This window comes from Bipolaris oryzae, assembly GCF_000523455.1.
Source record: "Bipolaris oryzae ATCC 44560 unplaced genomic scaffold scaffold_207, whole genome shotgun sequence".
Taxonomy (NCBI): domain Eukaryota; kingdom Fungi; phylum Ascomycota; class Dothideomycetes; order Pleosporales; family Pleosporaceae; genus Bipolaris; species Bipolaris oryzae.
Genome location: NW_006911483.1, coordinates 20186 through 43324, shown reverse-complemented (window position 1 = coordinate 43324; position 23139 = coordinate 20186). Strand labels below are relative to the sequence as shown.

Here is a 23139-nt window from a genome sequence, read left to right as displayed (position 1 = left end):
ATAGTTATTCTTGCGCCACACACCATTAAAACTAATTGCAGTATGCAGTTAAATCTGCAATAACAAGGCGAGGGTATAGGGCCGCTCACCAAGCAAAAATAATGCAAATGACATGTTAGTACAATCAGTCGTGTCGGGACCCAAAAATAAATGCTCCCATCCAGAGTCGAACTAGAGATCTTCGCATTGCAAGGTAGTACAAGTGCGACGCGTTACCACTGCGCCATAGGAGCATCTTAAATCTAGTAATTTAGAAGCGCTTTTTTCAAAATCACAAAATAATGAAATCAAGACTAAGAGAAATACTCAACTTGGTCACCATTGATCGCACGTTCCTCACGAGTCTTCTTATCAGTATTTCAACGAGGCAACAAGGGTGTGTCCCACTGAAAATGGGTGCTTGCTAGCTAAATGGCTATGAGTAAAGAATAGATTGACTTATCGTTTCTAGATTGCTATAACTACTCTTCATTATGAAAACATACCCTTACTGCCCTGTAAGTTTCCTAGAGCCCATTTAAAGGTAAGAGCAAACACATTCTTTCACATTTGTTCACAGTTTTAAGCATGCTATATTAACTCATTCGCGCCAGCTTCCACACATGTCTGTCATCACTGTCCTTCAACCCTCCTTCCTACGACCGATATTCAAATTCGACCGAGATCCTTTATCCCCTAGAATGTCGAACAAGGGTAAACGCCGTAAAATACGCTCAACTCCTGAGTGTCCCGAGCCAACAATGTAGGGTTAGGACGATACAATCTCCTTGCATGCCATCGCGACCAACCATGCACAAACTCAACTATCATGTTTACCAGCGGCTTTAGATACATTATCTAAGACCAAACATTCAGACATACTCGGCTCGTATACGCCTCTCTTCGTCTCAGAAAGCCAAGAGCAGCTATTGCTTCATAAGCTCATACGGTGCTCTCAGCCAGAACGTATACTCATAGAACTTACCCGCTATATTCAGGCCGGCAGGCAACTTACATGGTTCCAACAAGTTATACCAGAGCTAAGACCAGGTGTTGAAAGTGACGCCAAATGGTTGCCGGCCGCTCGCGAGATGTTGTGGGACGAATATCTAAAAGTGCAACACCAAGAATACTGCGAAAAGATGAATAGACTGAACCAGCAGATTACATACTTACCTTCAGATGAGTATGGGCTGAGAAAAAACTAGTCATTTGTCATTGCGACTTTGCAGCCAGCAAGTCACAGAATGGCTGTTGCACTGAATGGAGCTTCTTGTCTACTCGGAAGGAGTGACTGTCTATTGTTGACCCCTGGCGGAGAGTGGGCTCGGGCCCGAACTAGCAATATTAAACCGCATCAGACCCGCGTCGTCGTTCTATAAGCTCTGCAAGACAAGATTCTCAGTCCAGTTATTGATGATTTAGCTTAAAAGCTTGGGTGCTTTAACGCTAAAGTCATCGAGAACGCAAGACACTATCTTGATATAGCACTCGATGGGGACAATAATAAACTTTACCAGTGGATGTACAACTTGAAGGTAGCGCTACAAAGTGTGCGGGCAGTTGTGATAATTGAGAAGGACGAGCATGATCGTGGTACAGGCAAGGGGAGGGTGGGGTCAGGGAATGGATAGAAGCACGATTTTAGAAAGACAAAATGTCAATTCACCACGAAATAGAGCTACGAGAAGATCAGTCTAGGCTGCTTAGAAATTAAAAGCTAAGAAGCAGAGTGAAGTAGGATCCCGACCGAATGCGCTAGACGGCAATATGAAAATGCTTGAGATGATACTTATACATCTATATATACTATAAAAGGATAGGCTATTTATGCATAGCTCTTTCCAGATAAGACAAAAGTCCTAGCAATAGTAACGGTACAGATCTTTTTGTATAGCACAAAATGTGTTATCTTTACGATGAGTGGATGTGCTTGATAGCCTAGCGTTTTTGCTTCATTGGCGCATGACTCTATATGTATCGCGGGGCCTTTTGCTCCCTTGACATAAAAACAGAACCTCAATTGGTATTTACTACTTCAATTGTTAGTCGCACTATAACAATATCTGTGGCTATTGACATATCCATTGCCTTGGTCGTTGACAACACGATTCAGTATCGGCTTTAATTTGCATAAAATGTTTTTAAATTTCTAGATACAACTACAGAAGTTTCTCTTTAGTAAGCTTGGTTATATTGGAATTATCCCGAGTAAAAACAAGCAGCTTCTGCCTTTGATCGTGCATATCCAGTAAGGAGGTCAGTACGTGTAGAGCATGTCACTAATGACACAGTTAAGCTTATTTAAACCTGTTTGATTTCACTTTCTTACGATCCGTCCAATCTGTAACACTTCTACTAGTCTACTTCTTTCACACTATAGTGAAACTCGCCCTAGAGTGCGTTTGTGCTTTTCAGAACTGATCTAAATTGACTCAGGCCTTGTAGCTCACTTTTCACGAATTATTCACTTTGTACCACCATCTTGGGAACTGCTGATCTTCGCATAGCTGTACATGGTACAAGTGCGACGCGTTACCACTGCGCCAATCCGGCGTGCTGGTTTTGAGAACATTGAGATTTTGCGAAATCAACATTTTTATATTTCGGGAAATTTGACGCCTAAATCCTTCAAATTTGCAAAAGCTTTCGCCTCGTTTGCATACTACCTTTTAGCTGCATTTTAACCTATCGAATCTCAATCCCATGCAAATCTAGATGCCTTCCCGTTGAAATACATTTAGGGCACATCTCATCCCCATGACACTACGCATGCTCGAACTTTTTGAACCTCCCAAGATATAGCATATTGTCAGGCGATCTAAAAGTTCAGTCACCAATGCACAACTGTAACCACAAGGCATATCCATCTATCGGGAAACACGATTTGTTGCATAATTCTTTGGAAAAAAGTCTTCGAAAATGGACTTCTTTGCCACAAATACGGATTGGGAAAGTGAAGCGTCTTGTTACCCGTGGCAATTGCACAAGAAACAACCTCGGCATATGCTTTGATGGGCATGTCGTGTATCTGTGGCTGTTTCACAGCCACCATGGCTGCCTGCAACTATCGGATTTGATGTGGCGTTCGTTAAAATTTCAGAATAGACGTGTATTTGAAAGCATGAAAACACGTTGATAATGCCTACAATACGAGAAGTCTTTATTGCCCCCTGTATACACTGCGCTTTGTTTAGTACAGGCGGACCAAACTTCAGCACAGCCAGTTTGAACCTCCGGACCATGGTAGAGACAAAGACGACCCACGACGAAATCAAAAAAAATATATATTTCATTGTAGGATGCAAATGTACTACTCAGACTAGAAACTAGGGCTGGATCAGCCCGACAGCTTTACTTGGGCGAATCAATAACCTGGGTTGTCAATACCTTGCGTGACAAGAGTCGGGGATTAGCCTCACCTTTGGGTTCCGTACGTACGTAGTTGGTGGGCTGAAGCTACGACCACCTCGATGTACATCATCGCTGCGAAGAACAGGCAACGTATAAACTTACGCTTTCACCCACCATACACCCCGCCACATCACAGTCCTTTCAGATTTCACACTCCGTCTACTCGGAACTTGTCTCCCATATCCCGCGAGCACGATTTCTGAACCAAGCCTTGGACCAGGTTAGAAGGTCGCCGACGCCAGGATGGCGGATACCGGCGTAGACATCGGATCACTCTCGCCAGACCAACAAGCTGCACTTCAGCAATACACTGCTGTCACAGATCAAGCAGTCGACGCCGCAATACCCCTCCTCCAACGAGCGCAATGGAACGTCAACATTGCCGTCACACGCTTCTTTGATGGCGAACCTACCGAAGATCCCGTCGCCGTTGCTGCCGCACAACAACCCCCACGAGATACCCGGCGGCAAGAAACACTGTTGAATGGCTTCGGAGCGCCTCGGTCGTCAACAAGTAGTGGAAGGAGACCAATGATAGAGCCAGCGCCTCGGGTCGTCCCGCAGCCAGAAAGCCAGGTCAGCACTCAAGTTCCGCTGGTCCTCGCAATCTTTTTCGCGCCCTTCTCGCTCGTATACTCTTTGTTCTCAAAGAGCTTCCGATTATTAGGATGGATATTTCCTTTCCTACCTCGTGTATGGGGAAGGCTTACAGCCAGTAATATCAACACACCTGCGTCGCAACGCAGCACAAGCGGGCGCCGGCCCTTGAACCCACGAGACACGGCTGCCCGATTTATCCGCGAATTTGAGGAGGAATATGGAAGCCACAACCTGCCGTTCTTCGAGAGCGGGTATGCTCAAGCATTCGACCTGGCAAAGAAGAACCTCCAATTCCTCATGGTCGTCCTCATCAGCCCAGAGCACGACGAAACATCCTCCTTCATTCGCGATACGCTTCTCGCGCCCGAAGTCGTCGAGTTTGTACGAAATCCCGATAACAACATAATCCTCTGGGCAGGCAACGTCCAGGACTCCGAAGCATACCAAGTCTCCGCTGCGCTTTCATGCACAAAGTTTCCATTTACGGGATTGATTGTACACACACCACAGGTATCTTCGACCGCCATGGGTATCGCTACCCGGGTTACAGGGCCCACGCCTCCTCAGCAATACGTTGCCAAGCTGCGCACTGCAATGCAACAGCACACTGAGCCACTGAACCGCGTGCGTAGTCAGCGCGCAGAACAGCAGGCCACGCGCAGTATCCGAGAGCAGCAGAATAGTGCATACGAGCGATCGCTTGCCGCTGACCGCGAAAAGGCGCGCAAGAAGAAGGAAGAGGCAGAGCGCAAAGCAAGAGAAGAAAAGGAAGCCCTCGAGCGCGAACAAGCCATTGAGCGCTATGCTCAGAACCTCCAGCAATGGCGCAAGTGGCGCGCAGCTTCCATACGTCCAGAGCCCGATGCCAGCGAAACTAATGTGGTGAGAATTAGTCTACGCATGCCCGACGCTCAACGTGTAGTGCGCAAGTTTGCAGCAGATGCGGACATTGAGGAACTCTACGCTTTCGTCGAATGTTATGACATCTTGCAGTCTGGAAACGAAGCTGGAGAAGAGATTGAGGAGCCAAAGGATTTCGAGCACGAGTACAAATTCCAGCTTGTGTCGCCCATGCCGAGAGAAGTTTATGATTTGAAGGCTGGGGGCTCGATCAAGCAGCGAATTGGGCGGAGTGGTAATCTCATTGTTGAGCGTACAGACCTGGAAGAAGACGACGACGACGATGACAGCGAGGAATAGGACGCATAATGTATCTAACGAGGCATGGTGTGGCGTTTTGTTACTTGATCATTTAGCGTGGTGACTTGGATGAATGGTATCTGAAGATCAGCGACGACCCGTTGTTAAAGCTGTATATGAATCACAAAATCATACATTTCATGATTGCAAAAAGGTACAAAATCTCTATGATAATGCAGCAACCTCAGTTAATCGTTGACTGGTTCATCTCATTTTCTTCGTTATCTAGCAGCTTAACCGCTGAGGGTATCTATCTTTGGCTGTTGAAAGGCCATGTTTTACTTTTATAATCGCCATACGCCGAAACAAACACATCGTCATGATGCAATGGCAATACCGATATCCAGATGTCCCGTCATGCAGGGGCCTGGAGACGGCAAGCACGCCTCTACCTTGTGGTGGCATGCTACTTCTCTCTCTCTCTCTCTTTCTCCCTCTCTCTCGTAGATTGTTGAAATACACGAGCTTCCACGCTCACATTATGTGAAAAACGCTTAGCCGCTGTAAGTCTGCTTGGGCTGCGGGTACGAGGGACCGAGCTCCTGAATGCTGAGTTTCGCAAGCCATTGGCCCATGTCAATGGCCTTCTCAAGAGGCTTGCCCTGTACAATACCGGCAACGAAACCACCAGCAAATGCATCACCGGCACCGTTGGTGTCGTTAATCTTGTCGCTGCTGATGGCATGTACGGCAACCTCCCGAATCTCAGGCTCACCGCCCTCCTTGGCAGTGACGGCGATAGTGGGGTCAGTGCCTTGAGTGAAGACGACTGTCCTTGGCCTGTTGGTGTTCTTCTTGGGCAGGCTGGCAATCTTCTTTGCGATCTCCTTGACATCCTTGGTCTCGAAGCCGTGGGACTCAGCGAACGCTGCGGCTTCGGTCTCATTGCCGATCAGAATATCGACGTATGGGATGACCTCATCGAGAGGATCCTTGAAGAATTGTGAGATGAATGGAGCGGAGAGGTTGAGTATGAATTGCTGTTAAACAGTTAGTACTCAAAACTTTTATCAGGCCGATCAAAAACATGTCCGTACCTTGTTCTTTGCTGCAGCCTCCTCGGCAAGCGCCTTAATGGCGGGTACGCAGACGGTCAAGTGGAAGCCACCAACGTAGAAGACCTTGGCATTCTCAACCTGCTTCCAGATGTGGTCCTGCTTCAGGTGCTCAAGCTTGTAGTTGTTGGCAGCAGCGAGGTCGGTGCACAGTGAGCGGTTGTGGCCAGTGATGACAACACCGCAGCGACCGGTGGGGGTTTTCTCGTCGTAGAGGTACTCGGTCTTGACACCAGCATCGGCAGAGATCTTCTCGAGAGTCTCACCGTACTTGTCCTTGCCAATGCAGCCAATGTAGACGACTGAGTTGGGCTCAAGGACGTATGCAGCACCTCGGGCAGTGTTCTGCGCAGCACCGCCGGCGATGAGGACGGCCTTGTAGTTCTGGATCAAGTCCTCGTACAATCCCATATGCTTCTCTGGGTCGGCGAGAATAGCGTCGTTGGCCTTAAGACCATACTTGTCCAGGAGAGCCTGGTCACTGCGAGCTGTCAATGCAAGCTTTCAACGCAAGCTCATTGCGGTGCTCTTCCATCCCCACGACTGGGATGTATCATGGCAACAAGCTGTTTAGGGGAGAGTGTCCGACTTACCCAACGCCCTGGATGTCCAGTAGCGGGTTCTCAAGGCACAATAGCTCGTATTTTCCCGGCATTGTTGTAGTTGTTGTTATGGATGCTGTTTTTCTTAGGAAAGGCGATTGTTGAAGTCGTAGCGGGGAGAAAGTGCTTAATGTGGGGCGGAGTTTCGGACATTGAGCGACAGCAAATCTCGCGCTAAGTCGTGCTAAATCCGCCGAGCCCCGCGGCGCGATACTAGCGAGGCGGTGCCGACCAAGCATCCTTGATCATGTGTTCGTTGTGCTTGAGGAAAGGAAGAGGATAGGGTTCTGGGCTTCAGCAGTGGTGAGGGGCGTGGCCATATTACATACGCCTGCCAGGTCATGCTCTACTGCCGTTATTGTCATGCCGTCACGTTCTAGTTACCAAATATCAGACCACCATCCCTAGTCCTTTGCATTAGCGGTCAAGGTTCCATCCAGTGGTCATTCTGAGAAAGAATGAAGTTTCAAAAAACGTCTGATTGTGTTGTGAATAATCTGTATCTGACCTGTTTCGTACTATTCCATTCCTCGATACAACACTGCGTAGCTCGTGCAAAACCCCCTCACATCTCCACCCTTGATAACAAGCTCCTGGCCCGTCATAACACCTACACTCATTCTCTTTGAAGAAGCCTGTAGGCTATCAACAATCTCAATAATGGCAATGTCATCTTGCATGGAAGCTTGCCCCTAACACCCATACTGGAACAGCTTGCAAATGGCCTGCGTCAGTAGCGAGGCTATCCGAGTGAACTGGACCTGGTGAAATCCTATTTCCGTCCCGCCCGTACTAAATCCTGGAATGCTGATTCCAGTGCTCGTTTCACTTCTCGGTAGCTCACAATCAGCACGTTCTGCTCGTCTCTGCTGATTAGTCCTATTCTCTCATCTGTACCGGCATCTAGTTTGTTAAGACAGTCCAAGATATGCGCCAGATCCGTAACAGGGTGTCCATTTGCATCCACTTGGTGGAAAACATAATCGCGGAAGAGTTTAAGGTAATAGCGCTCGCCAGTTTCGGCCCATACAGAAGACGGATTTGTGCCACTGTTCCCTGGCATGTTTTGGGACGCGTCTAGCTCTGGCCGCTCATTGATCATATTGAGCTTGATCAACAGGCGGACCAATCGTGATGATTCCAACTCTTTACCAAGATGAACTGTGAGGCTGTCCTGGGCATGAAGCTCACTATCAAAAACAGATGCAAACTGATCGGCAATCCCACCAAGGAAAGTGTCAATGTCCTTTTGCAGAGGCGCTGGAGAGGTGGGAGATGACGGTGTTCCAGCTGGTGGCTGTGGGTTGAGCAGCCATTGAACACATTCCTTAAGGCGGGCCGTATAGCTTCTTGTAATGTAGTCCATAGACTTCTGCATCTGTAAGTGAGCTGTTGGGTTGTTGTTCGCGATGCACAGTATCAACCGTCCAAGTTGAACAAAATCGTCTGCCTGAAGCTCAGGCACAGACCGCGCATTATCAAACTGAACAATATCCATGATGCCACAGGCGTTTAAACGTATCCGGTTCTTTGAAGTGAGTAGGATTTTTGAAGGCGTGATCAACCTTGCAGCCAATCCTGACCCATGTATAGCCTTCAACGCTGACGCAATTTGGACAGTGTAACCCCATAAAACCTGCTCTGGTACATGCGAAGATGTTGGCTGTCTTCCATGAAATCGCTGCACGGGCTTGAAATGCTCGTCGGCAAGTGATTTGGAATTTGGATGGTAGTCTGTGACGAGGATCAAGGAACTATCGCCAAAAGCTCGAGTGGTAAATGCCTCATGGATAGTAACGACATTGCCGTTCAAAACACGTTTCCATGGTTGAGCAGAGCGAATTGCAGTCTCACTCGTCAATCGAAAGTTTTCGAGACGGCGCAGTGCGTAAGTTTTTCCATCTTTGCTGGATACAGCTCTGTATATCCAGCTAGCATATCCGAAAGGCGCAGTGTTTTTCTGAGGTGACATATCCAAGCAAAACAACGAATGAAACTGCTCAATGATAGGTAGCGTACTGTTTGGGGCAATCTGGCGTGCGACCTCTGCCTTCTTTTGCAATTCTTCTCGCAGCGCATCGGGTATGAAAAAGTCATGAGCAGTGCGTTGGTAAGCAAGCAAGCCGGTAGGCTGAGGTCCTACCGGCCAGTACAAGTGATAGGCTGGATTCTGGAAAGCATTGGCGTTCTGAAAGTACGTCGCCGAAGCGTCTTGCGCGTAAGGATTGATGGCAGCGGCCTGGTGGCTTGGACCACCCAATGTGGATATGCTAGTGGGTGTACTAAACGGATCGTAGCCAAGATTAGGATCAACCTGGACTGATTGTAAGTCGAGATCCTCGTTCAAGCCAGATGGGTGCCAGGCACGCCATGTCAAATCATTCTGAGGACAAAGAACCAAATTTAATGAAAGCCCCACGCACCATCTGCTGACCGTCAAAAGACTGTGGAACAAATTCTTGAAAGTCTTGCGAATGCCAATCAATTGCGGGCTCTTTTGCATGCACACGTGGGGTGGTGACAGCTGAAAGAAATCAGCATGCGAATGACAGTACAGCTAACGACTGTTCTAAACTCACTAGAACGTTGTGATTTGGGTGTAAAGACGGCGGCATTAGCCGCCTTGGGAGAGATGGCAGCACTGCGAGGCGAAGGTGTCACGGATCCATTCGTGTTTGCTTGCAACGGAGTGAAAGATGGCGAGTCAACATTGAACCTCTTTTTGGTGTTCTCATTCTGATTCAGTTTGAGGTTGTCGTGTATGTACGGACAGGCTAGACAGGGTCACTACAGACACTTCGGCAGATGCAGCCACGGGCACTTACTATTCTCGTACCGACAGTGACCGTATATGGTGACATTGCGGCAGAGAGTGTTCTTCGCTTCTGCACAAGGCCAGTCAGATTCAGTGTTAGAGTATACATATGTGGCTAGATCATACCGCGACCCTTAGGGCGAGGAGAGACTACTCCCCTCCGCGAATCTCCCGAAGGACCTCCAAAGGCTGTTGCCATGAATCGCGTCTGGCTCGGCGATGGGTTGTTTGTAGCAATATAAGGTTGTTGGCGTGTCTTAGACGCGCTCTGGGGGGACGAGGCGGCGCTGTGCGTGGGCTCTGCTGGCTGTGACGTGGGGGGTTTGCGGTCAGACCCGGTATCGTCTGATGAGCCTCCTCCCCTACTCCATCTGCCGCCCGACTTGTTCGACTGCTTCCGCCTGTTGCTGCGCGCCTGTTTCTGGGGCGTGGTAGGGGCGTTGCGCCCTTGGGGATTGGGTAGCGAGTCCCGCGACGATGACGACGTCACTTCGGAAAAAGATTCGGTGGTAGAGGAGCCGGAACTTGCAATGACTGTGGCATGTGGGTGGCCCCTAGGAATGGGAAAATATGCAGGCTGGTTGGGCGATGTAGAAGAATGCGGCGCGCCTTTGGTCGGCGGCGACGCAGGCTGAATGGTGGGCAACCTGCTACCCTTTTGGTGGATACTTCCTGCGAGGCCGTTAGAGAGCGAGTCCATCAACGACGTGAAGCTGTATAGGGCGGACGGCTCCCGGAAATCTCCAGGGCCGCCGGCAGACATGGCGGGCGAGATGTTCGCAATAGCGGAGTGGCATGGAGCGGGACAGCACAGCGACAAGTGGGTGAGTACCTTTCGGAATTGCGGGCTATGAGCCACCCCCAACGAGTCCAGCGTCGTCCTGAAGGAGCAGTAGCCGCTTCTCCATCAGCAGGCACAGTCCAAGAAAACAAGGCAAACCAGCGAAGCAGGCGCGCTCGAGTGTGAAGGTGCGATGGCTGAAACCCTGCAGCGCTTCTACGCCTTGCTTGCATGCTGCTGTTTGCCTTGTTTGCACACACACCCTGCTTAGTCACACACACACAACCCCCACGCCACGACCACGGCCATCACCATCATCATCATCACGCCACCTCAGATAAGAAAGACATCACATATACGCATAACTCCATGATAGTATCCTAAAGCACAAAACACTGTCACGACTGGCCCCTCCACCCATGGCGGCTCGACATCTGCACTCACCCAAAGGACAGCACGCCACCATGCGACTTCAGCAAGCTACATGATAAAAAGACTCGCCTTCTCCCCTCTGCCATGCCATAGACACAAAAAGCCAATACAAGCCCCAAAAATACCACAGTAATCTCAAATGTGAAGCATATCGAGTTCGTCACCTTCCCCTCCTTTGCTTGTTCCCTTCACTACAAAAAGTCGTCAGGACGTGAACCAAAGCGTGAGTAACTTCCAGAGGGAGGACCGGATCCTCAAGACCTTTTCCGAGAATCTTTTGATAGACGCCTTGGCTGTTGCACAGGTATCAGGCAGAAACAAATCAGCATATGTGTGCTTCGTGCAAGCCGATCCTTTGTTGGTGCACAGCGACAGCTAAGGATGGCAGAGGGATCTCGAAGTCCTTGACGATTGATGAGAAGACAGTAACGAGCAGCCTACTACGGCTGCGCTATCGTCAATCAACCGCCTTGGCCGTTGGGAGGTGTATGGCCCCATGAGCTATTGGCGCCCTCGCCATATGAGCTGAACAGCAGCGGACTTGCCATGTTGACATTGGAGGCGTATCCGTACTGGTTGTTGTGGTTGTGGTTGTGGTTGTTGTTGAAGTTGTTACTATACGTGGCAGATCCCCAGGTCATGGGGCTGCTTCCTTGGGTTCCCCAGGCGGCACCACTGCCAAGACCGCCACTAAAGCTACCGCTGATGGGCCGTAGGGTCCGGTTGGCAGTCGGAGTCAGGACATCAGCGCTCAGAAGTGAGTTCGCCGAATCTCCTCGTACGTGACCAGACATACCAGGCTTGGTACCGATCATAGGAGACCTACGAATATCACTCCCGAACCCATTGGAATTCATCATGGGCGGTGATGCTGGGCCAGGTGCACGGTTCCAAATGGAGTTCGAATTCGATTGACCATCAGGCACTGAGGGTAGGTTGGGTGGTTGGCGGATGGAAGAAGTAGATGCAGTCCTACCCATAGGCGCAGAAAGTAATCCAGACGCAGGAGCGGGAGACAGGGGCTTGTAGTTCCTGACCGAATTGACCAAGTCATTGATTGAATAAGTTGCCGGAGCGTACGTGGTATCGTTGACAACAGTAGTGTCGTCAAATGTCTGCTCCGGTGGGGTGGGTGGAATGTTTTCATCCTCTTCGACTAGTGGGTCCAGTCCGGTCTCCTCTCCTACGAGATCATCTACCATGTTTCGCATCGCATTGTCCTTGGCGAGCGTGATAGATGCGGATTCCGAGGCTGCAGCAACACTGTAAGACTTTTGGTCATCTGGAATCGGTGCCTCTACATGCTGAAAAAGAGGCATATCAGCTGCTTGCACAGACAAAACAGGAGAGCCGTCAGGCTGATTGGTGGGGCTCGCTAACAGTTCAGATGGCACACCTTCTTCCCGGTAGATGAATCGCGGGCCTGCAAGGTCTAAAGGAGCATCTGGGTTCTGTACAAGAAGCAGACCGTCGATGAGTAGGTCTTTGACTCGCATGAGCATCTCGACATTCGGGTGGTTCCGGTTCAACTCGCTCCACTTTGGTTTCATCTTGTCCCCGTTGTACCACACCTTCATAGTGTCAGGATGAATAAGCGGCTCAAACCCGATGGTGTCGGTATCCTCCTCGAGCATGTAGACTTCCTTGGGCAGCTGATCGACCGGAAAACTGGAAGCCAGAAGGGAGAGCGTCGCGGCATATGCCTTCCACAGCTCTTGAACGTCGACAGTGTTTAGAGTGTCAGCAATGTTGGCATTAAGTACCTGCCAGTAGCGTGTGAACCATGTACTGTACAGACGAAGTCCTGGCAGAATGCGGCGGGCTACAGCGGTGATTTTGTCTGAGAGGTGCATCGTGCGTTCTCCGTTTTGGTGCTTCACGTCATTGCCTTCCGACAGACGGTCCAGTTCTGGCTGCAAAACCTGCAGGAGGATGAAGAAGGTCTTGACGTTCAGACGGAGGTAGTAGAAATACGTGCGCATAATGTTGGGAGGGGGTTTTTCGCCTGGGAAAGTCAGCACAGTCAGATACGGAGAATTCTCGACATACTTTGCAGCTGGACGGTGGCAAAGTACTCTGCCGACATGTTGATGAGAATTATCTTGGTCAAAACAGAATCCAGCGGGCGTTCCTTGAGCTCAATGGCTAGGTGGCTGAGTACCTCGCCTTCCAACTCATCGTGTGCCGCGAATTCCTCGCCTTTGTAGATCTTGCTATGCAGCCGGATGAACCATGCAATAAGAGCACGGCCGGTTGTTCCTTCGCCTGATTTGTGGTTGTTGATGAGCTGTCCGTTGTCCCATGCAGCGATAACGCGCTTAAATTCGGTGGCCAAGTTAGCCTTGGCCTGAGGGTATGGTTCTTTGCTTGCAAGTGAGCGATACAGGTGGTACACGCAACGGAAGTGGTCACCGTCCTCGCGCGCAATTACGGCGAGCTGATTCGGTGCGTGTCCAGAGTCTGGATAAATCTCAGCCGCCAGATCGTAATATCCCTTGGCGGGGCCCCAATTGCGCTCTTTGTTTTTATCAACGAGTTCGGTCTCGCGGTAGCGGGAGAGATCGCCCAGTTGAATGAGCGTCTGGTGGCAAGAGAAGAGAACCTGCGTCTTCCAATTCGCGGGAATGGGTCGGCGCGGAGAGGATTTGGAGGCTGCATTACGGTTAAACTTGGCGTGGCTGGCGGGGAGAGGGAGCCTACTGTCATCCTTCCATTTCTGGGCAATCTTGCGCAGCTCGGGAATGCCATGGAATTGGGCATCAAGATTCAGAATGTACTGGCGGTAGAAGCGCTGGCTGGCCTTGATAAATTGGAGATAGGTCTTTTGAAACTTTCGGATCTCCACGACATGGTCCTTAGAGCGCTTGAGCTGCCCACGTGTTAGTGCCGTTGCAAGTGTGGAGATTCGATGGTGCATACGAGCTTGTGTTCTTGTCGGAAAGCGGCGTTGACCTTGAGATGGGCGTTCCACAGCGCCGTCTGGAGTTCGTGGGCGGTCGCGTATTCGAAGTTGCAGATGAGGGCCTCGCAGGCGGCACGGTACCTATAGGGGATTAGTAGTCGCGGGAATTGGGAGGCGTAGTCGCCTACTCTTGCAGCACGGCAGCTAGTTCGGCGCACCCGGAGCCGCCATCGACGCGCCTGTAGAGCTCCGTCGCAATCGCTCTCGCCCGCCTGTGGTGAGTCAGCATGTGGGCGTGGCGGGATGGGGGCAAGGGGGAAAAGCGCACCTGTCGAGTTGTTCGGTGTTGGCGGCCATGGCTGGAGTATGCAGGAGCCGGCGACGTTCAGATGTGACCCCACGGTCGGCGGGCAGGTCAGACCAAGGCACGGAGCAGGCGGCGGGCGTTGTGGCTGGCGTGCTCCATTTATGGTGAAGTGGCGTGCCCTGGGTAGAGGACAATCAGCGCGGGCGAGGGTCTCGGAAGCAAACAGCACCCAAGACGCAGAAGTGTATGGCGTCAGAAGGGGAGGCGATGGCCGTGGTGGAGAGGTGTGAGAAAGTCAAGTCGGCGGCGGCTGAGTCGCGAACTAGTGGCCATGAAGGTCGGAGCTAAGCAGCCACGTCCCGGCCGACTACCATGTCCTCCCTGTACTACGTATACCATCTATGACTACATACACATACTACTATCCCGCCTGCCCCAACGCCCACCACATCACACCACATTCTCGCTTTGCCACCCCGCGCCGTTGAGGTAGCCTCGCAACACAAGACACGGGCGCCAGCACTCGCCAGTCAAAGGTACTGCCCAATTTCATACTACGCCTCCCTCCAGTCAGCCCAGCAAGCAAACACACAAAAAATATCATGGGAGTCAAGCGCTCACACCGCGACTCGTCGTCACCAGACGCCTACAGCACCTCGTACTCACGTGAGGCATCGGTCGACATCAAGATTGTCCAGCTAGACGCCGATTCCGCTGTATCACACGAGCACGCCGTCATGAAGTGCTCACTGCCCCCGCACGACCCGCTTACATTTGCTTCCATTGAGGAACACGATGTCCACTATCATCAGGTCCACATGAACCGCTGCAGCGAATGCCACAAGAACTTCCCAGACCAGCACTACCTGCATCTGCATATTGCAGAGTACCATGACCCCATCAACGCTGCCAAACGGGATCAGGGAGAAAAAACGGTAGGTCATGCGTCTTTGCTTCGTTTCTTGCATGTCCGCCCCCTAGCCCCCATATTCTCGTTCCTACTCAAACGGTGACAAGACCTCCATCTGCATCGGGGGTGTTCCAAGTGTGGCGGGTGATAAGTATGTCCAACAGCATGCTATGGGCTTTCCAACTGATCTGTTCCAGTACGCCTGTCTTTTGCCAGAGTGCGATCGGCTATGTAGCACACCTCAGAAGCGCCGTTTGCACTGCATAGATAAGCATCAGTTTCCCCGCGAGTACGATTTCATTGTCGTAAAAGATGGTATCGATAGACGAAGCAGCATGCTGATACCCCCTCACCGACGGAGAAGCTCTACATTGAGCTCAGCAGGAGGTGCCAGTGGATCGACTGGGAGGAAGAGAGGTGAGTCGAGTGCAAGTACAGTAGGTGACAGCATGGATGTCGTTCGCGACCAGGATGAAGATGAGAAAGAAGAACACAACCAAGGAGAGACTCGACGCTATCCTACCAAGCTTCATGGACGTGGAGGGTTTGGCCAAGGTCAAAGCCCCGGTCGTTCAATTGGGCGTGGAAGTCCCCAAGCGACTGTCTCTCCCAAACGCACCTCACCAGTGCAAACTGTAGATCCCATTGATAGTCTAACGTCGAGTATGTCTGCCCTCAAGTTCATTCCTCACAGTGTACGTATGGCGCGTGGCAGAGGAAGAGGGCAAGTGGTCTAGAGGTCGGTAAAAACACAATATAAGTTTCACGCTAAGATTTCATTTATCCTTTCTCGTGAGCATACTTGATGTGTGTGTGTGTGTGTGATAAGTGTGTATTTCGCAGGTTCCTCTTAGTGTGACATTGCATTGTACAGTTCCTGGCATGTTTGCTGGTTGTGGCCTAGATTGAACGCAAGAAAAACATAACTGCCCAATCATACACTCACGTGCTCCAATTGGAGCGTTGAGGGCTTATTTTGGTAGTACTATGTCGTTTGTTGATTGCAAGCAGGTTGCTTGTTTAGCCCACATACTCTACCTACGTATAGGAAAGCCTCAGAATGACGGTTACCTTGCCCTCTCGCTCGACGTATTGGTTGCTCCAGCAAGAAGATTACCCTGTTGGTATTACACAGTCCGCCTGTTTTGGTGTGTCCCCCCATAGTATGTAACCCTGCAGGCTAGCGAAAGTGGAGCTTACACGTTTCCTGCCATGTGTCCTGCTACGCGTGATTCTCACCTCATCGTCACAACTGCACCATCTCTACAAGCGCGCAAAGCTCACATGTTTTTCCAGACCCTCGGGCATTTAAAGCCACCACGAAGCCAGCAACCGTGGCAACATGTGCGACTAGCAAACAAAGTTCTCCGCCGTAAAAATAAAATAAAAATAAACAATCAACAATCTCCAAGGAAGTGCCACGCACACATCACAAGCGCGTATAATCTCACTTTCCTTCAACGCAGCCCAAGAACATCGTGGCGCAGACTCAAATACTGCCCAGATCGTCTCATTGAAAAGGGTTTGAACCAGCAAAAAGTAAGTCTGTCTGTGCACGAATTAAGGGGATAACCGTAAAGCCCGGCTGACATGCCGCTCGTATCTAACAGTGCACCGCCGAAGGTCTAGTGTATGGCGACCGATGTTAGACCGCGACTGTACGAATAGTGCGGTATTAGTCGCTCTTCAACTAAATGCAGAGAGGAGCAGCTTAGAGGCCTCAAGAAAAACCCGGTCGACAAAAACAAATGCTGAGACAGAGCTGAGTACTTTGAAAGAACAACCTAACGCTATGGCGCCTTGCCAACAAACTCCGAGCTCGCGACAAGAGGAGATGGTTACATTCCGCTTTCCTGCACCGGAAGATCGACATGCCCTCAATATATTTATACCAGAGTCTCAAATGGAAAGCCCGAGCGAGCGCGCATCACCGACTTCGGATATGACATTGTTTGACGACGACGATTTGGATGTATCCCCCATGAGCCAAACGACAGATAGCCATTTAATGCATGACTGTACAGTAGTTGAGGACAATAGGCCAACAAACCAAAGCTTGTATACAGCTTTCCATCGAGTCCAGGAGCACGTCGCAATGCCCATCCAGAGACGAGGTAGACAGCACCAATGTCACGGGTCCTCTAGCCAGGTCTGTGACCCTGTCAGTACACGACACCAGCTGCGCACTGCTCGATGTAATGCCGCGATGGACATCTTGACTGCTGAAGAACGGGAAATGGAGTACCAGCACCGCCATACTTTCATCGGCACTGCTTCTCTCGACGAGTTCCTTGGTCTTCTGGAGATTTCGTCCTCGCATCGTGTTACGCGGAGCGCAGTGGTGAGGGCCTTTGTACGATTGGCATCAACAGAACAGCTGTATGCTCGTCAATGCTCTACGAAACTAGACCGGTGGGGGTTGGTAGCACGAACGACATTGGATTACAGGGATAGTGCTAGCGTCGATTATGTTGTACAATCGCGGATTAAATTAGGCTCGATCTCGTTACGGCAACTTCTCGACATGGTTCCCTTTGACCAAGACGACGGCGCGACGGTTACAAAAGTCGTGGACGCCTTTTCCGCTGCAAGCCATATGGACGCGAAGACCAACATGGACATGAGCAATAAGGCCAGAGCGCTCAGGAGTTGGATCGTCTCACAACAGATGGATGCACGCTGGTGCTGAATGAAACTGAGCTGCCTCAAATGCCCATAGCTCGTTCTCGCTCAAATGTTCTACAATAAGCTTTGCTGTCTTTGTTTCCAAAGGAGAGGCTACAGCAAGTATGTACGGTGACGTAGCTATGACACGCCCGTAGTTCTGACAAGCCCGTAACCCACACTGTGTAGCGCATGGGGGACGTTTTCTGACGTTGTACTTGGTTCCTCAAAATACAGCAAAATGGTCCATGGTAAATGTTGTTTTGGCGTTGCTACTCTGGGCTTGTTGAAACTCGTCGCTAGGCTTGCCAGGAGGCGAGATTGTCGCCCGTTGGACGTGATCCGCTGGCGGCTTTGTCCAGAGGAAGACACGATGATCTGTCCATGTAGCGCGCATGATCTCCCCGGATCGCCCATCAAGCAGGAAACAGGGGCGGCGCTGTCGATGCCGTCAGTCTTGAGCGTAGATGCAGATGGGCGGACGCTGCGGATGTCGTCTGGCAGGATTTGGCAGTGCTGGTGGCACCCGCGCTCGGCGCCAACCTTCGTCCAAGGGACGCCAACACCGCCGTGATACTTGGCGCTTCGTGTCAGGCCTACCGCTTTGGTCTGAATTTCAAACGGGGCGCAGGCCGTACTTGTGAGATGAGACGCTTTTTAAGCGTCTCAGGCTCGGCTGCCAAGGCTGCTACCCAGTCGTAGCACCCAACCCCGGCCTTGAACCACGCGGAGAGATGACTTCCAAGCGTCGCACTGTCGCCCAGCACCTGCTGCGGCACCGCGCCATGACTTGGCCTCACCTCCCAAGGGGTTTCATAACCTCATCGCGCCTCGCAATCTACGTAGGATGAATTCGAGGTTTCTCCTTTTCCCTACGACATACTTGCGTTACACTCGCTCTCCAACACTCGCTCTTTCTTTCACTCTCGTCCTTTGCAAGCCACTTGACGCACCTTCGTTTCCCCACCTCGCCATATGCCGACTCTTTGCATGCCCGCTTTATATTCGTGATAATCTTGAGGATCCGTCATGAGGCTTTCCAGCCTGTTTTTCGGCACAGTAGGAATACTGTCGCCAATCACCACATCCGCACTAGAGTTGAATGTTGACGATCCAGGTTCGCTCTCCCCTGAATAAGTCTATGTACGCTCCGTTAACATAATCAGCTTCTATCAAGCAAGCGACCAAAGTTGTCGCTGCAGGTCTTCGAGAATGGTACACCGGTGACCGACCCGGAGACGTCCCGGGAAACTTGCCAGACCCCTACTACTGGTGGCTATGTGGTGCCATGTTTGGTTCCTTTGTCGACTACTGGTATTACACGGGTGACGATACATACAATAATATCACAACACAAGCCTTGGTGCATCAAATAGGTCAACCACAGGCGTTTATGCCGCCCAACCAAACCAGTACTCTAGGAAATGACGATCAAGCCTTTTGGGCATTGACGGCCCTATCAGCAGCTGAAAATAAGCTCCCAGACGCCGAAGGACAAATGTCCTGGTTATCACTCGCTATTGCAGTTTTCAACACGCAGGTGCCGCGTTGGAATCCTAGGACCTGTGGAGGTGGACTTAACTGGCAGATTTTCTCTTTCAACAACGGCTTCGACTATAAGAACACAATCTCAAACGGATGCTTCTTCAACATTGCTGCCAGGCTTGCAAAATACACCAAAAACGACACCTATACAGAGTGGGCGATAAAAGCATGGGAGTGGGAACTCAGTGTCGGGTTGATGAGCAAAGATTATCATTTCTATGATGGAACCAGCGAGCGACAAAACTGCACAGAGTTGAACCATATCCAATGGACATACAACGCAGGTATTCATATGTCGGGTGCTGCAGCATTGTGGAACATGTCAGAAACTAGGGGTAATGCTGTAAGTTTCTCCCTTAGGATTTACCCTTTCTTCTCTGAACTCTCTTCTAACTTACTGCAGAGCCAAGCCGAATATTGGCGAACACGTTTGGAGGGAATTATCGACGGTGTTGGTGTTTTCTTCAACCCGGAAGGCGCACCGGACGTCATGAGCGAAGTAGCTTGCGAGCGAAACGGACTTTGCGATCACGACCAGCGCTCTTTCAAGGCCTATCTCAGCCGCTGGATGGGATACACAATGTTGACCGCTCCCTGGACAAGAGAAAAGATTATGCCCAAGCTCAGGGCTTCTGCTGCGGCAGCAGCAAAACAATGCGGACCAGGAAAAGGCGGATGTGGTCTTCGCTGGTGGAGGAACGGCGTAAACGACGGAGAAGTCGGCGTCGGAGAACAAATGTCTGCATTGGAGGTGATGCAAAATCTCCTCATTGACCAGGTCGCTGGACCGGTCGGATTGGACACGGGAGGCATCAGTAAAAACGATCCAAATGCTGGAAGTGATGTTGGGAGTTTCGTGGTCAAGCACAATGCGATAACAACCGCGGATAGGGCAGGTGCAGCCATCCTCACTATCTTGGTTGTTAGCATATTATTTGGTGGAGCATGGTGGATGATAATGGGCGAATAACTGCCCGTATAATAATTTCATTTATTTCTTGGTTCAAATATGCGTCTCTTGTCTGTGCCAATGCTCTAATTCCTCGCGAAGCATATACGCGTATACTCTGCCGTTCACGCGTATAATCTTATATTTCCGCATCTTGGCTACTTGACTTTTTTGTGTCTATAATATACTCGCACGATTCAGTCGCAGACTAAATTAACCAAACATTCGTTCAGTCTGGACATCCCTACCACTATATGTAGCAGCTTCCCTGTCATTTCCCCACATGTATCTGGAACTCGATCGGCCACCTTGCTTGGGTACCCTTGGGTCCCCCAACTTGTTCTGCTATTTCGAGAACTTGCGAATAGCCTATCGCAGTATCCATTTGAAAATGCGCCCAGAGGAAAATTTATGCACGCATAACAAATTGTCGTGAAAGCATAGTTTTCTTATCTATAAGGGTTGCCTGTGTGATGGGAACTGAGTCATGCGGAATACGTGGTCAGCAAGGAACTACGTGGTAGCTGTGGGGCACAACAAACGTTGTATGTTGGAGATTTGAAAGTACGACTACTTTTCGGCGTGCATGCGATACTGTTAGACGAAAAAACGTGTAAAACAAACGCTCAAATCTGGGATGTACCTCTGACGTTCGCTTTTTGCCTGTATTAATAATGCATAAGTATGCCTTTCCGATAACTTGGAGAACCGGAAAAAGAAGACTTTACAACCTCGATGCCGAAGCAAGAAAGTAGAGCACAACCACAACCTTCTCCAATATCTAAAGTATCAATTGAACCTTGTACCATGGTAAATTTTCTTGCTACGCGTGTGCGATTTTTAAGAAGAGTTGTAGACGAATTCTCTTATTGCTGACGATGTAGTGTTAGTGTACGGCAACTACTTACGTAGTATGTGGTTGCATTGATTTTCCGGGTTTGCCTAATACGGAAGAGGGGCATTTGTAAGCCCAGTTGATTACATACACAACCCCATCACAAACATAAAGACTCTCCAAGCACACCCTCTTCAATTGAACCAAATCTCTTAAAGCCTGTGAAAATAGTTTGTGGAAACACCTAGTACTCACAGGAACAATGGAAGCACCTAAGCCTTTCGGCATTGTACCCAAGGATGCTCAACAAACAACACCGTTTGAGCTGCATGTTGAGGAAGAGAAGCTGCAAGATTTCAAGACTTTGCTCAAACTTAGTCCAATTGCAAAGGAGACGTACGAGAACAAGCAGGACGAAGGTGGACATGGCAGGTTTGGAATAAGTCGAAAGTGGATAGTTGATGCGAAGAAGGAGTGGCTCGAGACATTTGACTGGTATGTCTTTCTGTCGAATGCTTAGACAGCTCCTCTAATTGAAATTTTCTAGGCGCAAAGAGGAAAGCATTATCAATTCTTTCCCTAATTTCAAAACCACCATCAACGACGATGATGGCGGCAAGTACGACATTCACTTTGTCGCTCTCTTCTCTACCAAGCCTGATGCTATCCCCATTGCCTTCTTTCACGGGTGGCCCGGCTCTTTCCTCGAGTTCGTACCAATGATGGATCTGCTGCGCGGAAAGTATACGCAAGACACTCTACCATATCACATCATCGTGCCCTCTCTCCCCGGCTTTGCTCTTTCTTCCGATCCACCGGTAGATAAGGACTGGAAAGCCGCCGATACTTCGCGCATCATGCATAAGCTCATGATATCACTGGGATTTGGTAAATCAGGCTATCTCGTACAGGGCGGCGACATTGGCAGTATATTCTCGCGGCAGATTGCTGCAACGTACCCTGAATGCAAGGGTATGCACTTGAACTTCATGCTCACTAAGGACATCAAGGACTACTCTTCGCCCAGCGACGAGATCAGTAGCGCGGAGAAGGTGGGCATTGAGAGAGGCGACGCATTCATCGCTATAGGACACGCGTATGCCAAGGAACATGAGACGAAGCCCTCTACCATCGGCCTGGTACTATCCAGTTCACCTATTGCTCAACTAGCTTGGATTGGAGAGAAGTTTCTCGCGTGGTCCGATCCTTCGACGAGACCGTCTCTCAACACCATCCTGGCAGATATCACGCTATACTGGTTGACTGGTTGCTATCCAACATCCATCTACACATATAGAGATAACAGGCCAACGTTGTATGTTGATAAGCCCACAGGTTACAGCTGGTTTCCGTATGAGCTTTCGCCGATTCCAAAGGCTTGGGCAGAGAAAACAGCAAAGGTCGTCTTCTTCAGGGCACATGAGAAGGGTGGACATTTCGCCGCATTGGAGAGGCCAGAGGTGCTTTGGGCAGATGTGGAGGAGTGGGTCAAGACTGCATGGCAGTAAAAGGAGTTTCTAGAGCCAACGTTGAAGCTCAGTGGACATGCATGGAATAGTGAGCGACTGCTGCACTAGGTTTTACGTTGTAACGATCGCCCAAGAATCACCTTCACTATACACAAGTCTTGTCACAGTTTAGAACACACCCTAAAAATAAAGTACATAATACTGTGTACATAAAAAGGCGGTGATGATGCAACCCACCATGACTTTCCGACTCTCACGTTGGTGCTGGAGGGGTGTGCCTACACAAATGTGATAGGCTCAATTGGGGAATATGTTGAGACACTCAAGGCCTGTGTGTAAGACGTGCAGGTAACAAGAAGAAAAGAACAATTTTCAGTCTGCGTTGGGAAATCAATGAAAAAAAGCAGCGACGCGCGTAGCACGTATCATGCGTGCACCATTCGTCGCCACTTTCCCTAGGAACTGTGTATGTGTACAAAATACAAGTACATGTCCGAATCTCCCGACCGTCATGCCGAGTCCGGTTGGATTAACTGCCGGAATCCTTCGAATGGCCAGAATGAGGTCCATAGGATTTGGTACCAGGAGATGGAGTCTGGGACCGGAGTAAGGAGGTCTGTTAAAATGTCTGCAAGTGGCTAGCCGGGTGGCTGTGTCGGCCCCTAATGACGTACCAAGTA

The 23139-nt window shown here is 50.1% G+C and overlaps 9 protein-coding genes across 9 annotated transcripts; 6 read left to right on the top strand and 3 right to left on the bottom strand.

The window, feature by feature from the left end:
* Positions 1-3636: 3636 nt before the first annotated feature.
* COCMIDRAFT_30154 (uncharacterized protein) lies at positions 3637-5193 on the top strand (the record flags this gene model as incomplete). The annotated part of the gene is made up of 1 exon (XM_007694290.1): positions 3637-5193. The coding sequence occupies one exon, from the start codon at positions 3637-3639 to the stop codon at positions 5191-5193; it is 1557 nt and encodes a 518-aa protein (XP_007692480.1).
* Positions 5194-5687: 494 nt separating this feature from the next.
* COCMIDRAFT_107304 (uncharacterized protein) lies at positions 5688-6903 on the bottom strand (the record flags this gene model as incomplete). Its single annotated transcript, XM_007694289.1, has 3 exons — positions 5688-6173; positions 6231-6729; positions 6842-6903. 3 exons carry the CDS (start codon positions 6901-6903, stop codon positions 5688-5690), a joined length of 1047 nt encoding a protein of 348 aa, XP_007692479.1.
* Positions 6904-7622: 719 nt separating this feature from the next.
* On the bottom strand, positions 7623-10428 carry COCMIDRAFT_107319 (uncharacterized protein; the record flags this gene model as incomplete). Its single annotated transcript, XM_007694288.1, has 5 exons — positions 7623-9164; positions 9274-9374; positions 9430-9624; positions 9676-9735; positions 9792-10428. 5 exons carry the CDS (start codon positions 10426-10428, stop codon positions 7623-7625), a joined length of 2535 nt encoding a protein of 844 aa, XP_007692478.1.
* Positions 10429-11339: 911 nt separating this feature from the next.
* On the bottom strand, positions 11340-14137 carry COCMIDRAFT_107295 (uncharacterized protein; the record flags this gene model as incomplete). The annotated part of the gene is made up of 6 exons (XM_007694287.1): positions 11340-12883; positions 12928-13530; positions 13579-13747; positions 13798-13921; positions 13969-14052; positions 14109-14137. The coding sequence occupies 6 exons, from the start codon at positions 14135-14137 to the stop codon at positions 11340-11342; spliced, it is 2553 nt and encodes an 850-aa protein (XP_007692477.1).
* A 552-nt stretch (positions 14138-14689) lies between these two features.
* On the top strand, positions 14690-15734 carry COCMIDRAFT_40756 (uncharacterized protein; the record flags this gene model as incomplete). The annotated part of the gene is made up of 2 exons (XM_007694286.1): positions 14690-15022; positions 15195-15734. The coding sequence occupies 2 exons, from the start codon at positions 14690-14692 to the stop codon at positions 15732-15734; spliced, it is 873 nt and encodes a 290-aa protein (XP_007692476.1).
* Positions 15735-16606: 872 nt separating this feature from the next.
* Positions 16607-17686, top strand: COCMIDRAFT_107327 (uncharacterized protein; the record flags this gene model as incomplete). The annotated part of the gene is made up of 1 exon (XM_007694285.1): positions 16607-17686. A coding segment is annotated over one exon (1080 nt), but the record flags the coding sequence as incomplete, so codon positions are not given.
* A 348-nt stretch (positions 17687-18034) lies between these two features.
* COCMIDRAFT_107300 (uncharacterized protein) lies at positions 18035-18235 on the top strand (the record flags this gene model as incomplete). The annotated part of the gene is made up of 1 exon (XM_007694284.1): positions 18035-18235. The coding sequence occupies one exon, from the start codon at positions 18035-18037 to the stop codon at positions 18233-18235; it is 201 nt and encodes a 66-aa protein (XP_007692474.1).
* Positions 18236-18690: 455 nt separating this feature from the next.
* On the top strand, positions 18691-20176 carry COCMIDRAFT_107316 (glycoside hydrolase family 76 protein; the record flags this gene model as incomplete). The annotated part of the gene is made up of 3 exons (XM_007694283.1): positions 18691-18778; positions 18828-19549; positions 19610-20176. 3 exons carry the CDS (start codon positions 18691-18693, stop codon positions 20174-20176), a joined length of 1377 nt encoding a protein of 458 aa, XP_007692473.1.
* Positions 20177-21252: 1076 nt separating this feature from the next.
* Positions 21253-22498, top strand: COCMIDRAFT_107314 (uncharacterized protein; the record flags this gene model as incomplete). Its single annotated transcript, XM_007694282.1, has 2 exons — positions 21253-21485; positions 21538-22498. 2 exons carry the CDS (start codon positions 21253-21255, stop codon positions 22496-22498), a joined length of 1194 nt encoding a protein of 397 aa, XP_007692472.1.
* Between the last annotated feature and the right edge of the window lie 641 nt (positions 22499-23139).